The sequence below is a fragment of the Solanum pennellii genome, chromosome 11 (genome assembly GCF_001406875.1).
Source record: "Solanum pennellii chromosome 11, SPENNV200".
NCBI classification, from domain to species: Eukaryota; Viridiplantae; Streptophyta; class Magnoliopsida; order Solanales; family Solanaceae; genus Solanum; species Solanum pennellii.
The window spans coordinates 4,024,540-4,041,185 of record NC_028647.1 but is presented as its reverse complement, the minus strand read 5'-3'; the positions used below and the strand labels follow the sequence as shown (position 1 = coordinate 4,041,185).

The following is a 16,646-nucleotide window of genomic DNA, read 5'->3' as shown; positions in this document are numbered from 1 at the left end:
CAGACACAGTGAAAAGTATTAGGTGATTTCTTATTATAGAACATTTTCTCGGAACAAGTTACTTGGTACCTTGTGCTAGTGGGGGATAGTATGTACCTGATGATTAGTCGAGGTGCGAGAAAACTGGTCAAGATGTCATCGTAATAAAAGAAAAACATAGAAAGAGTATACGGAGACAATGATATATGAGTTTTTCCAACTTTGATACTTCAGAAAGATGAGTAAACTACCAGAAAAAATCATAACTTCTTGATCTCATTCCCTTGGAACTAAAAATGATATTCCCTCTGTACCAATTTATGCGATATTGTTTAACTTGCCACGAAGTTTAATAATGTAAGAAAGATTATTGAAACTTGTGGTCTAAAATAAATATGTTTGTGTGACTAAAAATCATCTCAGTAAGTATAGAAATGCGTCATTCTTTTTAAAATTGACTAAAAAGAAAAGTGTATCACATAAATTGAGACACACAAAATATATTTTATTAGTGATTTCCATTGTCAACCATTGTTTGTTGACCATCCTTGATTACGAGAGGGTACCTCCATCTATAATTAGAGATTTCAAATTTCAGTTTTCAAACAGGTACCGAACAAAGCGTGGAAACTAAACAAAACATTTTTTGTTAGTCACATAATTCTTATGTCAATTATGAAGGCCAAATATGTTTTGTTTAAGGTCCAATCAAAAGAACACTTTTTAAATGTTCAGTCTATATTGACAACTCTAGTAGTAAACAAAGCAATTATTTTAAAGAATTAGATTCCCTAAAAATTGACTAAATGCAATTTGTACCACACTTAAAACACCATAATAATATAGAGTTAATCACTTGAAACTTTAGTAACAAAAAAGATCAAGAATGCACCATGTTGAGGCTTTTGGTTGGGCTGCTAGAGACACTTCTGGACTCCTCTCCCCATTCAACTTCTTTAGAAGGTATACATCCTTTTTATCATGTTTTTTTTTCTTAATAATTATGATTTTCACGTTTATGGAAACAACGTCTCTACCCCACAAATGTAGAGGTAAGGTATGTGCATAGACCCTACTTGTGGGACTACACTGGATATGTCGTCGTTGTTGTTGTTCACACTATAGTTGACTTCATTCACGACGTCCATCTAAACAGTCTCATGTTTGTACAAGATTGTGTTTTTGATCATCTTGATTAATGTTTGTTTTCTTTTGGTTTTCAAATGATGTGGTTGCAGGGCAACGGGCGATAAAGATGTTAAACAGAAGGTTCTTTACTGTGGTATCTGTCATTCTGATATTCATCAGTTGAAGAATGGGGATCTTCTCTATACCCTCTAGTCCCCGGGTATCGTCTCAATTTTTAGATTTTCGATATGTTACATCAGTGTTAGGTGACCACGAGACAAAGTGTGAACAAGTTGAAGTGTCTAGATGTACATTTTCGAAGTTAGAATGTTTAGTTGTCAGTTGAAGTCAAGTTATGTGTTTTCCTAATGATTAAGTGTCTTATAGCTTAATTGATGGATGTAGACATGAGATCGTGGGCGAAGTAACTGAGTTAGGTAGCAAGGTAGAGAAGTTCATCGTTGGAGAGAAAGTAGCTGTCGGGGGATACTGTGGATCATGTCGATCTTGTGAAGACTGCACGCACGATCTTGAGAATTATTGCTCCAAAGGAATAGCTACCTATAATGCAATCTACAATGATGGAACACCAACGTATGAGGCTACTCGAACATGATAGTTATGGATGAACATTTCGTGTTTCACGTACCAGAAAACTTGCCTCTAGCTGCTGCAGCCCCTCTTCTTTGTGCTGGAATTACAATGTACAGCCCTTTGAGATACTTTGGACTTGATAAACCAGAGCTTCATATAGGTGTAGTAGGCCTTGGCGGACTTGGACACGTTGGTGTCAAGTTTGCCAAGGCCATGGGGCTAAAGGTGACTGTGATTAGCACATCTCAAAGAAAGCAGAACGAAGCTCTTCAACGTCTTGGTGCTGATTCGTTTTTGGTTAGCACTGATCATGATCAGCTGCAGGTAATTTAGTACTTGTACCATCTACTGTCATAAAAATAACATTTTGGTACTCAACTTTGGCTCCTGTATTCATAGTCTGCTGTGGGAACAATGGATGGCATTCTTGATACAGTCTCTGCTGATCATCCCCTCGATCCACTGATCGGGCTGTTGAAGTCTCACGGGAAGCTTATCTTTCTTGGTGCACCTGACAAACCTGTCAAGCTACCAGTCTTTCCATTGCTTATTGGTGAGTAAATTACAACTGTGAAAACAGTCTCTTCCAGAAATGCAGGGTAAGATTGTGTACAAAAGACTCTATGGTCCGGCCCTTCCCAGGGGGAATATTGGGAGCTTAGTGCATCGAGCTGTCCTTTTTATGTGCAAGAATGAACGGTTACTTTAACTTCTATGCTTTGTATGATGACAGGAAGGAAGCTTGTAGCTGGAAGTGGGATAGGAGGGATGAAAGAGACGCAAAAAATGCTTGATTTTGCTGCAAAACACAATATAACAGCAGATGTTGAAGTCATTCCAATGGATTATGTAAATACTGCACTGGAACGTCTCGCCAAAGGGGACGTTAAATACAGGTTTGTCATTGACGTTGCTAAGACCCTTCGAGCAGAGTGATTCCGAGTTTTACAAAAACAACATATCTCTGGTGTAATCCCACAAGTCGAGTTTGTGGAAGGTGAAGTGCAGCAACCTTAACCTAAGAATTATGTTTCACGTGATTCTAGTATTATGTGATGTTTTGGGCATAAAATGGTGAGATTGATTTCTTCTTGTAATACATTAGTTTACAATCGGATCCTCGAAGTGCGGCATTATTGCATGAACGCAGAATGCTTTGTGCATCGATATCCTCTCTATAGATTAGTATAGAACATATATGATGTATTATGAGTAGCTTCTCAAATATTGGAAATTGTTGGAAAGTGTTTTCATCTTCAATGCAGCCACACAAAAACATACTAATGCCATCCCACTAAGTGGGGTTCGGGAGAGTAGAATATACGCAAATATTACCTCTACCTTCGTAGGGTGGGAAAACTTTTTCCGATAGACCTTCAGTTCAAAACAAATATAATCAAAGCATGGTAGAAAGAATTAATCTAGACACAACGATCAATTAATGAAAGGCTTCTTACAGTGGGAGTTATCAACACAGATAAGTTACTGTAATGCATATCCTTCAACACAATAGAAAACAAAAGAAAAAAAGGGCAGCCCGGTGAATTAAAGCTCCTGCTATGAATCGATGTCATACTTGTAAACTAATTCTTGCTACTGTAAAGCACTATGAATCTATAATACAGTGAGAAAAAATACGCGTCCTGGCAATCCTCTTCTTGAACAGCTTTCATTGACGAAGTTCAGAATATGTGACAGAAACATAAGAATGTTTGCTAGATCCAGCTTTCACAAGACCTCGCAACGGACAGTAATACTAAACCTTGCAATCTGACATAGATCAGCAAATCCAGCATTTGGTTCCCGATCTTAGAACTTGGCATAGGTTGAGAGAAATTGGTGTCACACGCATAATGTTAACTAGAAGTCGAGGTTCCCGGTCTTAGAACTTCCAGAACAAGTACCAGAAGTACCATATGAACTACCACTTGAGCCATCAACTGGGGCTTGATTAAGGCATTCTAAAACCAATGATCTTCGCTTTCGCAGCTTCATTGAGAATGTTGTTGCTTCCAAAATTGCAGGGACCTGTTAAAAGATTTGGATCAACTAAGCTGATTGTGTTTAATGGATAGAAATATTATCCCCACACACACACACACGCACACAAGGATGTTTGATTAAAGCTCCAAAACAAGTGTTTCTCTGTAATTATCAAAGCCTGTCATTGAAGTCCACCTTACTGGTACTTCTCACTTATTTCTGATAATAGTCATGTACCTTAATCATACTTAATTTTTAGATAAGGAAAGAAGAGAAGCCTAAGCCAAGAATAAAGTCCATTCAGTCAACTCGTATATGTTTTTAAAAAAATGTTTAGTTTCTCTGAGTTAAAAGCCAAGAATATTGAATCTGCACTAAAAGCCAAGCTCATTTACCCATTTATCAACAATAAGTAAGGAAAAGTGTGCCCCAGAAAATTTTAGGACGGCATCAAACCTTGTAGTTAATGCAAAAAAGGTTATTCACCTGTGTATTTATGCGAGCTACTTTGTGTACACTCAGAAGGCCCAGCATGTCTTGGTAACCAGTTAGGAGTTTCGCCAATTCTTTGTCCTCATCTGCAGCAAACTTTAATCACATTTTATACTAAAACAAGATGAAACTTTCTATAATGAATTAAACAAAGGTATACCAGGAATTGCTTTGACAGATATCAAGGTATCTGCCAGATGCTGCCACCTCTTTAAAAAGGCTGGCGAGACAAGTGAGGGTGGAAAGGATATGACCGCAACTGCACCTGAAGATCGAACCATGCCTTTCAAGGATCTTATAAAAGAGAGCATCTCCCAATCCTACAACGAGATGCAAATACAACATCAAATTTTGCAATGAACAGTCACACAGGGAAATATGAACCCAAATGGAGCACAAAACAGTTTCATCAAGCATTTGCTCTTCCGTGATACCCTTCCTTCCCACCCCCCCACCCAGAAAAGAAAACCACCTTTATGCAAACAACAAAAGACCATGATTTTAACAGCCTAGTCAGTCCCACAGTGGTCAGTGACTAATACAGGCAAAAAAGTTACAAGCATAAACTAGATTCAAGTTACCAAAATTCAGAAAATAACCTTGTCAAAGAAGTCGCACTGAGGTGAACATAGCGACTGAATGGCAATACGACCGGCACATGTGATGTTGCCATCAGATCTGACATTATATAGGAGAAACTTTTACAACATATTCAACAGATCAATCCTATATAATTAAAACTAAAGGAGCCACAGAATGAAAATTCACACCAATATTGTTAAAACAGGTAACAGAACTTAATTGACAAAAACAACAAATTGAAAGATCATCCTGATCATAGCAATATCGGGAAGAGAAACTGACAAAAATAGCAGAATTTGATGCTTCATTAACAATATCAGTAATTTTCTTCTCAATGAAATCACTAGCTTAATGATGTCTATCATATGTGTGCGTGTATATTTCATGAAACGGTAATTGTTTCTCAATTCAGATGCAACGATAACGTTTTTGAATAAAAGAATGATTAGTAAAATATCACATATTGTTTCACGATTCAAATAACAGAAGTACTATTCCGTCTCAGATTCCAAATGAACAACTAATAAAAAGTACTATTCCGTCTCATATTCAGTTATAGTGAAGTATCCTTATCCCTTGATTGGACGACTTGACTTTTGACAAATAGCAATTTTGGTTCATAAATCACAGCCGACATGAAAACTATAACTGAATGTACGGCAAAAAAAAAAAGGGATATGCCAATACTTTGATATTTGAGCTGAAAAGGTTGAGCATCGTTCAAGTAGAGGCACTAGATTCGGAGAATCTCGAAGACTAATGCAATCAACCCGCTGTCCACTATAGAAGTGCCTTTCTAGGGGCTTTCGTAAGTCAAAGTCGTTGCAATATTCAGCTTTCCCACCTGCATATATATTGCACACGCTCATCTTCAGATTCAGCATAAATCTCACTCTCAATTAACAGTATAATTACAAACAAAGGAATAGGAAGTCTTCTACATAGAGAGAGTGCAACTACAAAAAGAATAATTGACAAAGTACTTGATTACAGAAACATGACTCACACTTACAACGCTTATTGACAACAACCCAAACTCTTCAAACTGCCAGTAATCTTTATAATGGATGATATTATTTCCAAGAGTCAAGTGGGCAGAAATAAGGAGTTAAAAATCAACACCGACTACCAGATTAATAGTCAACATATGCCCTTTAAGAATTTCTTTTAGAAGTAAAGTTCGTGGAGACAAGTGGAGTATCACTAACACCCAAATCCTGGACAAGTCTCAACTGGCAGAAAATTCTATTCAGTATAAGAGCTTGGTTGCAGAACTATTTCAACATTTAGTGCCACTCATACTTACAAGATGTTTAAGTGTAAGAAATATATTATCATGGAATTAAGCAAACTGCAAAATAGTAAATAGGCACTTCAAAAAGCATCATTCTGTTGAACGTTTCACCAGAGACATAAAGGTTCATCTGTTAGTTCCCCTAGGGCATTATTGAGTCAATCTCACAACAGATTCCCCTAAGCAAACTCGTGACTAGATCCGCTTCCTCTTTCTTTACACTTTAACCAGTAATTGATATCATAGATATCTTTTGTCACCTCTTCACATTGCAAAGACCAATTCAAAATAAAACTTGATCTTGGATTTTGCAAGAAAAGGAATATTTTAATCAACTGAAATCAAGTTCTGAAGGAAAATAATCATTATACATCGTATGAGTTCAAAAGTGAATGAGTTGAAGCAAATAAGGCGTCAAGTGTGCTCATACCTCTTTGGACCTCTGAATTTTGTTCCCCAAAGTACTTCTTATATTGCCAAGCGATTCTTAAATTCGCATCCTGTGAATCAAAGTGAATCGAAAAGTTCAAACATATAGGAACCAACAAGGTCTACATTATCATGTACGATACGTTCATATATAATATTATATTAAGATGTTGGCAATTGGGAAAGCAAGGTATAAACCTGTTCTGAAGGTCGTTCATTAGATTTCTCCTCCTTAGAAGCCATTGGACTAGGCAAAGTTCCAAGAAAGCCTCGTGGATCTCTTTCTGGGCTGGCATAAAGTAGGGGTTGCTTGTGAATCAGACCCTGAGACATGAAATTTCTCAGTAAAAGCATATGATGAGGAGCCTCAGGGTCTTCCATAACCATGACTAGGCTTCCCAAAGTAAAGCCACCACCCAAAATCTCTGAAAAGATAGTATAACAAACAAATAGAACAAAAGTTCATATATATTTCTTTAGTAATTATAGAAAGAGAAATAATAATGACAAAGAAAACAAAGAAAAAGAGACACTACAGGAGGTGTAGTGGGAATTACGGTCAAGATCTGGTATGCCTGATGAAAGAAATGATGTGCCATTTGGACCAAGCTTAACTCCAGGAATCTGCGCTGTAGCTGCACTAGATATGTTTCTGGAAAAACTGCCGCCGCGCGGTCTACTTGAAGCCATGAAGCTTCTTATAGATCAACTCTTCATAAAAAGAAGGAAACAAAAATAGGAACAAAATCAAGCTCAACTAAATTGTAAAAATTTCAAATCATATGGTATGGCTAGCAAATGAAAGTTTAGTGCCATCAATGATCTTATCATAGTAGAAGTTTAACAGAACATAGAAATTAATTATTTCTAAACTTGTTAAAATCAACTAATTCATAATCAAAACCCAACAGCCCACTTCCAACTAAAAAGTAAACTTATACTCCATTTATAAATAAAATATGTACCAATTAAAACACCATCACTAACATGGTAATTCAAGTTAACAACAATATTGATACATAAATAAAAAGATAAGTTAATCAGTAGCATTTGCAAATGATTCAAATAACTAAAAAACGAGAAATACTTCATTGTCCAATTACCATTTTATTATTATCTTAATCATCAACCCTCCTCAAAGTTAGCATCTTTTTCCCATTCATACTGAGAAATTGATAGAGGTGATAGAGTTGTTCTTTTTCCTCAAGAAAAAACTACAGCCTTCACGGCGTTTGAAAAAGAGAAATCACCAGAGAAAAGGAGTGTACGCTGCTCCCTCTTTTGTTGTTCATACAAGCGGCTGTTCTCCCCTCTGTTTCTAACCTAAATCCCAATGAATTCTTTATTCTTGTTTTACAGTCTAGATTTAGAGTGTAGTATGCTGGTCAACAACAACCTGCAAACCAGACCAGGAAAATTCCAAATAGAACGAGAAATAAAAGTACTTCAGAGACAGAGACAGAAAATATGATGGAGCTACAGGAAGCTAAGAGGGCGTAGCATTCTCTCCGATGGAAAGAGGACGAAGTAAGAGAATTTGTGGCAGTTTCCAGGAAGTTAAAGATAAGGTTTTGGTGTTTTTGGGAGGGAGAGACCGTGACTCTTGGATATAGAGGAACTATAGTGATTTACATGATTTTGAAGGTGAAAAGATGGTGATCGAGGTGCTCTTTTTCCTCGATAAAAATCTACAGCCTTCACGGATTTTGAAGTTCACCAGAGAAAAGGAATGTATGCTGCTCCCTTTTTTGTTGTTCCTCCAAGAAGCTGTTCTCCCCTCTGTTTCTAACTTAAATCCCAATGATCTTTTATTGCTTGTTTTACAGTCTAGGTTTGAAGTCTAGTATACTGGACTATAGTTTACAGCAAATCTACAATCATTATACTATCAAGAATCACCGTCTATCATAGCAAAGATCACATTTTTTCTTCACAATCTCAGTTTTTTCTCTGTTTTACCAATCAATTCAAGACACCCACAATTTGAAACTACAATTCACAATAATTTATCAACTAAAAGCAAAATATCAATTGACATAAGAGATAAACACTTCTACTACGCATTTTATCAAACAACTGGTGTGCATACTGTAAAATCACAACTATGAAACTCAAACTGCGACTAAAAGGAAAACTGAAACGAATGCTTACAAGTAATTATGCTACTGAAACTTCGTCTTCTTCGATTATGGCTCTCTACTTCTAAGAATTTGGACCAAAAAAAAATTTGGGAGCAAATTTTAGAGCGGCAAAGTTAGTTTTTTGTTAAATTGGGGGACTTGGCAAATTTCTTGTCCTCCATCAATATGGGCCTTTAGTTGGGCTTATCTTTGGGCCGGCTCAAATCAACATTTTAAGGTTAGTGTTTAATCAATCGAAAACTTACCGAAATGACATTAATTTATAAGTTAATTACTTAGATATACGCTAGTTTGCAATATTAAGAATTTTATCATATCTTGATATGTCCAGATACGTTTAAATACATGTATCTCGAGATTTAGAGGATCAAAATTAGATGTAATTTGCTCGAGATATATTATATTATGCAAGTGAGATCATACTAGATACATGTATCTGGGGTACATAGATAAATCTTGTTCGCCTGTCTTTTATATATAGATTAAGAATTTTCTATTAGATCTTGAGGACGATACACATAGATGTATGTATTTTTTTTACCAGATACATTGTATAAGGAGAAATGCGAGCGATATGAGAAAATAGTCGTGTATCCTAATTTATGTGAATCATACTAGATACATATATCTATATGCATGTATCTGATATACATAGATAAATCTTACTCGGCACTAAATACATGTTTCTGAAATACAAAGATAAAATCTTTAGTTATTTCAAACAAAATTGAACCCAAAACAAATACAATCAATTTTTAAAAATCTGAAATCAAATCAAATTCAAATAAAATCAGTTTATTAAATCAATCTGAATCGATTTTTATTCAAACCATGAACACCCCTAATTAAGATTATAACAATTCTTTTTAAAAATTAAATTATTAATAAATATAAAAATATATTATTATCTGTTGTAATTAATTAAAAAATATCACATAAATTAAAATGGATCGAACTTAGTCTTTGTCTGTCTGGCTGCATTTTTTTTTCTTCAAAATTTGCAGTGTGGCAGAAGTACTTGCTGATTTGCCGTTATGGAGATTTTTGGACTATTTTTCGACTTACATGTGACTTCTCTGAACAAATGGCAATCTACTTTAATTTTTTGTACTTAACTTTGCCCATTCATTGACCACCTTGACATTTTCCTTATTTACATGTAAATATTTATTTTTATGTAATAAAGTTAAAATTGATACGAAATTTAAGAAAAATAGATTTTTGAGTATTAATATCAATACAAGTCTTAGATGATGAGCGGGGAATGACTTATGCCAAAGTCATGATCGAATGTCATATCTATTTGATTATGAGCATAATTAAGAAATAAAGTTACTTTCTTGTAAATCTAATTAATTATATTATAACAAGTGTTTGATCATAACAAAAAATTATATTACAGTTAATATCATGTAATTGCTGGAGGTAGGTGTTAGGAAAAAGACTATCGGAGTGTGTTGTCAGCATCCGAGCCTATAACAAGGTTCGGCGATGGGCCAGAGTTGGCTTGGGTTAGAGTTATAATTGAACATAGTGTATGCTTGTTTGATGAATTTGGTTAAGAAATAAAAATATTTTTTTTACTATCAATTTTAACTATTGAGTATTGATATGGTAATATATAAGCATTTATGACTTTTAAAACTTGTGATTCGAAATATATCATAATATATATGTGACTATAAAATATAGACCTTAAAAAACCAAAGCTACTAGTCCATATTCCAAAAAATAAAAAATCTCAAATATTACTAATTACTATTACTAGCTAAAATAAGTGTAGGTATTAATGCATGATAAACCTTTTTGATAAATAACAAAAAAAGGGGTATAAATTTTAAAATTACAACTAAATTCTAAATTTAATATTCTACCCTTAGCTTAGCTTAGATCCCTATATATAACAATCACCACATCACATGTAACAACATTTCACTATTAACACGGTCAAAAAATTTCTAAAAATATTTTATTTTTGTTATGTTACATCATACATCCTTTATTATATATAGTCTTTTGCTATAACAATCAAACAATATATATATATATATACACTATTAAAATAATTTAAAATTATTGACTGTAGTTGAATTCGTATATGAACGACTTATACCTCTATCCTTGCATAAACTAAATTTCCGGTATATACGATTTAATTTGTTTGTACTCGTAATGGAAATTTCTAGATCCGCTCCTGCACGGAGTTTGACGGGGCGGGGTGGGGTGGGGGGTGAAAGCTTGATGTGTATGTATATTGTGTTTGTTTCTCACGGGAATCCAGCCAGGGTTCTTCCTTTCACGAGTATCACTCTCTAAGCTATTATCTGTCACTTAGCTCTTATTTTAGGGCGTCTACACGTTTATTTTCCAGCACATATTATATATCACATATATATATATATTATGTATACAACTTTTTTTTTGTATATTATGTATGGCACTTTGTTTATAATTTGTTGTGTCACATTATATTTGTCTGTAAAATCATATTTGTCACGCATTTGTTTCAACTCCTCCCACCCCCACCTCATCATTATCATCATTTCTTTTGTTTTCTTTAGTATATACTAGTTGTATAACTTGTATGGTGGCAATTGGGACCAAACTAGGACATTCCATGATTCAATGGTTAATCAGAGATCTCGAGTTTGAATTTTACTTTTAAGTGCGAGTCGATTTTGTCAGGAAGCGATTTACCTTCTGAAACTTTTTCGCGCGTGAATCCGGATATATACATAACATTCGAGTGGAAAACCCAAAAATAAAATAAATAAGGATTTTATTTTAAAAATGGATATTCAGTTTAACTTTAATCCCAAAAATAAGGATATCGGATGAGAATTAAATATAAAAGACTATATGAAGAGATCAATTTTCTATCTTCACATCAATGTAGGAGTTTTTCTTTTTTCAATTTCATGTATTAAAGCTGGACTAGATCCAAATTCACATATTACATAATAGACGATCAACATAAACTTTTTTATTTGGTCCAGAATCTCAAACTTAAAATCTAATTATAATTAAGGACTTTTAAGAGTAAATAATGTAAGGAATTGTCATTAGTTGGAATGTAATTAAAATATCTATATCCCTTTGGGATATTTGATAAAATTGAAACATACCTCTTAATATAATATTGAATTTTACTTTGATAAAACATCGTGACAATGAATTTATATATATATATATATATATATATATATATGTATATAGGTCTATTAAGATACAAATATACAAAATATATAATTAGAGAAAGTACGATTGTTATTCGTTTTTTTTTCTAATGCATTAAATTAATTTCAGTGACCGTACATTTTGCCCATGACAAAAATAAAGGTACCATAACTGTTCCTCTGATATGTCCTGTATAACCAAAAAAAAAATATCCTTCAAATAACTATAATATTAATTTATTTTTACTTTTTTTAATTAAAAAAAAGAACAAAAGGAATAATAATAATAATAATAATAATAATAATTAAATTAGCTCCAATAAGTTGGTATACTTCCATGGATTTTTTTGTTTCTTTAAAAAAAAAGTTACTTTTAGATAGTAAAATCAAAGCTATGTACAAAGTTAGTTAGAGAACTAGCTAGTAGTACTTTTTCAGCTATTTTCTAATTTAAAATAAAGTCATTAATGTCCTTTTTAATTTTGTTGTATCGATAACACATGAAATAAATCGAAAATATCTACTAACGAGGGTTGTAGAAACTAAGATTAATCGTCAAAATAAGCATTCACCTCAACTTTTTATAGCTTCTAATACTCTTTCCATTCATATTTAAGATAGGCACAGTATATATATACATATGTCATTTAATTTGACTTTAGCTAACAATTATGACCTTCAATTTTGGGCGTTGCATAATTAGACACTTAGATTTTTATAAAATTTAATAAGTAGCAGATACACAAGTTTGATGTGACATTATACACGTAGGGTGATGCAGAATTGTTTTGTAGGACATCACGTGAGTTTATGTCTATTTGTTCAATTTTATATGTCAGCTAAAGCTAAATTAAGAATACATTTATGTATTATAATATTGTTTGCCGATTTCACAGAGTTCTATATGAATATATTGTAATGAAAATGCTTTCTTCACTTGTTTGCGTTACAAAATATATAGATCGATTCAGCTTATAAAACAGAGTTTCATTAAATATCGTCATATAAAATGAAATAAATTATGGAATTAACTTGACAAATTAATATTAGTAGATTACATTAATGTCTATGTAAGCTTGTTAATCAATATTATTATATTATATATATGTGGAAGCTTGGAAGTAGAAAAAAAAGAGAGGTGTGGGGGTTAAATAGAGTTAAAAGGGACATTACATAAGAAGGTAGAGACAAGGCTGTTGTCCCTGCCACTTTCACACAGCAACTGTTGCCTCTTTTCTCACACACTAATCACTGATACCCCCCCCCCCACACCCTACCACTGACCCTAGCTAGACTATCAGTCTGAGATCCTTCTACTACTATATATTTTATCGATCTATCGAAAAATAATCTCTTTTATCTTTATAGATTAGAAATAAGATCTATGTATATTCTATGTATATTTTGAGTTTCAGTTCACACGAGTTAAGTTATAAATTGAGTGTGTTGTTATTGTTATTGTTGTTACTGTGTACTTGGACTACATACTACTACTTTACATCTACATTTTGGTTGTATTCGCTATTTGTCTTAATTTATGTGATAATATGTGACTGAATATAAAGTATAAAAAGAAATTTGTTTTAACACTCGAGGTTTGTAACTTTTCTGATGGAATATTAATTACTATCTGAAAATCGCTATAGTTATGTTTTTTTTGGATTTTCCATCAGAAATTTCTAAGCGACGAGCTGAATTTCAATGAGATGTTTGTTGAAGTCTATGGTTTTCTAGTAGTTAACGTTATTGTATTTGTGGTTAGTTTTAAAAATAAGAATTCTAAGGTTATACTTATTGTTGTGATAATACAAATAAGAAATTTAGAGTTAAATTTATTATACTAAAAAATCTAGAAAATGGTCATCTTTTTTATAAAAGACGAAAGTGCATGATTGAATATAAAATATAAGAAAAAAATTTAATTTTTTTTTTGTAATTATAGAATTAAGGAATTAATTAGGTTAAAATGTTAATTTTAAAATAAATTATTTTAAAATTTAACAAAATTAACTTTTATGGATTTAAAAAAAATATATCATAAGTATACTAGTAGTTAATTTCCATTTTGATACCTACATTCTCTCCTATCACATCCATTTAGTAATTCAATGCATTAGCATGAAAAAATAACCCCATTTATTGGAGACTTTATTTAATTCCCATAATCGATAATAGTGTTAATTTATTTTTTTTTTGCATGCATGCATGCATTTAATTGGATTGTAGAATTAAAATTTAAAGCTATTATTATTATATATACTACTCTACTACCTAAGCTTACTGCAGTAAAGCTAGCTTCTGCACTTGTCCTACTCATCTAACTTGTGATTAAGTACAAGTACATTACTTCATCTTCGTTAATATTAGTTGCGGTGGAATGATTTTGATTTTTTCATTTTTAATTAAAAATTTTGAATTCGAATATTCATGTATGAAAACTATTTTGTTGAGAATGTTGTACGTGTTAAGAAATAATCTTATTATTATGAACGAATTCAAATTTAATTAGATTTAAATATGAATATCAGACACTTAATAATGAAAACAAAAATTAATTATACACATAGAAAATATTAAATTCTTGTCTCTAGCTTCTTTTGTATGTTTTTTCTTTATTTTAATTCTCTTTTAATCAAAATGTTAATTTCACTGAATAAAAAATATTATCAAATTTCAATTTCATAAAAAGTCAAAGTTCATTGCATAAGACAATTTAAAAAATCGATTCATTCAAGTTCATCACACAATTTGTGAGAGTAATAAAATTATGCGATGAAAAAAGTTAAATGCATAAGGCGTGTGTCATCATAACTAAAAAGTATGATTATGCATACAAAAACATAATTAAAATGTCGATTTTGCCGTTGTTAATAACGACAATAAGAGCAATAATTGAACTTCAATTTCAAGAATATTGTTGATTCTTGTGAATGATGGATGTGGATGGTCTTAACGTGACTTATTCATTAATTTGATACGCGAGATACATTAATCGTTAAGTAAAATACATAACATATTATATATAATATATTAATCGAATGTATATTTTATACATGATATACTAATTTGATGCGCGAGATATATTAATTTGATGTCGAAAATACATTAATTTGATGCGATGATACATTAGTCTGATGCGTGAAAATGAGGAATTTTGAAAATTTGTAAAATTAATAGGGGATAATGGTAATAAGAGAACTTAAAGGTGAGAGTTATGTCATTTATCCCCGTTTTTATCACGCTATTTGTGAGAGTAACAAAATTATGTCATATATGATACTATTTTTCAAATTCTTTCTTTTGGTTATCATTGGCCATGTTCATATTACTAGAGAAATGAATTTTAAGTTTATATATCCTAAATTTTAATAATAAATAACTTATTTAATTTTAAAATCTTTATAATAATTAGTGTTTTAATATAAATATAAATTATTATTTTTTTGCTAAAGTTACTAAGAAGTCATAACTAAAACTTTGATTTTGTTTTACCCATAGCAACATAATCTAACACATTGATTTTATAGCAAATAATAATGACAATAATTAATAATTGAACTTCGATTCAAAAAAAGAGCCAGAGTTTATGTTATAAAACTATTCACGATCATATTACTTCATTTAAGTTCATCTCACGCAATAAATAATGGCAATATACTTGAAATTTAATTTCAAAAAATTAAAAGTTCATTATATAAAACTATCATCGATCATATCGATTTATTTAAATTCACCTCACACAATCTACAAAAGTTATAAAAATGCCATATATATATAATGAAAACAAAAATACATAAGCCTTATTTTTTCAAATTCCTCTTTGTTATCATCGATAAGATTTTATTGCTAGAGATCAAAATTTTGAATATATATGTATATATAAACACAAATATAATTTTTTAACTAAAGTTAAGTACTTAAGCACAAATATAATTTTTTTTACTAAAGTTAGTTACTTAAAATCATAAATAAAACTTTGATTATATCGAGTAACAAAATAATATCGTATATATATATATGATTTTTTTTTTTAAAAAAAGCAACAGACTTGTCTTTCAAATTCTTCTCTCTGTTATTATCATCAGCAAGATTCTTATTATTAGAGATTATAATATATTCAAAAATTTGAGTTTATAGATTTTGAATTCTAAAAAGGTAATTTAGTGAATTTTTGATAAATTATTCATATATATAAATTTCTTCGTTAAAATTTCTTTTAGTTTTTTTTTTTCATTATGTCAAATTTATGATTAAAATTCTAATTTCCTTAATGATACAATCAACTTAATTAATGCAATATCTCATGTGTTTATTTTTAAAAAAATAAACAAATCTACTTATTTACTCAATTACAGAGCCATCAATATTTAATGGGGTGTCAATATACATTATTCTGCTGAAAAATTATTTAATAAATTCAATTCCTTCCCAGTTTAACTTATTTTTTTAATATCTTGACTCTTAATAAAAATTCTTATTCCTCTTTATTATATTTACTTCATTATCTTTTTGGCTTTTCACTCAAAATCCGATAATCGACATTGAAATCTGATAAAATACGAATATTTATCGGAAAGTTTTATATTAAAAGTAAAGCGTGTCTTAACAAAAACTACATTATACTCAAGAGGACTCAAATCAGAAACTTATGATTAAAAATTAAAAAGTAATTATTACTCCACCGCGATCCGATATTTACTCTATTATTTGTTACCTCACAAACTACCTTCTACTTCATTTGTTTTCACTTACATATGAAAATCTCACCATTCTGCCTCATCTATCTCTGATCACCTAGTCTCTCTTTTGTCTTTTTATATATCCTTTCTCTTTCTATTACATAAGAAT

General features: G+C 31.5%; 1 protein-coding gene and 1 pseudogene across 3 annotated transcripts; one reads left to right on the top strand and one right to left on the bottom strand.

Moving 5' to 3' along the window:
* Window positions 1-92: 92 nt before the first annotated feature.
* Window positions 93-2,961, top strand: LOC107003352 (annotated as a pseudogene).
* A 149-nt stretch (window positions 2,962-3,110) lies between these two features.
* On the bottom strand, window positions 3,111-8,790 carry LOC107003396 (elongator complex protein 4). Of its 3 annotated transcripts, XM_027912791.1 has the most exons (10): window positions 8,633-8,752; window positions 7,732-7,877; window positions 7,039-7,190; window positions 6,680-6,906; window positions 6,483-6,552; window positions 5,446-5,602; window positions 4,776-4,854; window positions 4,337-4,496; window positions 4,171-4,262; window positions 3,111-3,729 (listed from the first exon to the last, which is right to left on the bottom strand). In XM_027912791.1, exons 3-10 carry the CDS (start codon window positions 7,169-7,171, stop codon window positions 3,562-3,564), a joined length of 1,086 nt encoding a protein of 361 aa, XP_027768592.1. In that variant the 5' UTR covers window positions 7,172-7,190; window positions 7,732-7,877; window positions 8,633-8,752; the 3' UTR covers window positions 3,111-3,561. The 3 variants fall into 3 exon arrangements, with proteins under 3 accessions (XP_027768592.1, XP_015057205.1, XP_015057206.1); XM_015201719.2 differs by lacking the exon at window positions 7,732-7,877 and having other exon boundaries at window positions 7,039-7,192; window positions 8,633-8,790; XM_015201720.2 differs by lacking the exons at window positions 7,732-7,877; window positions 8,633-8,752 and having other exon boundaries at window positions 7,018-7,157.
* Window positions 8,791-16,646: the final 7,856 nt, after the last annotated feature.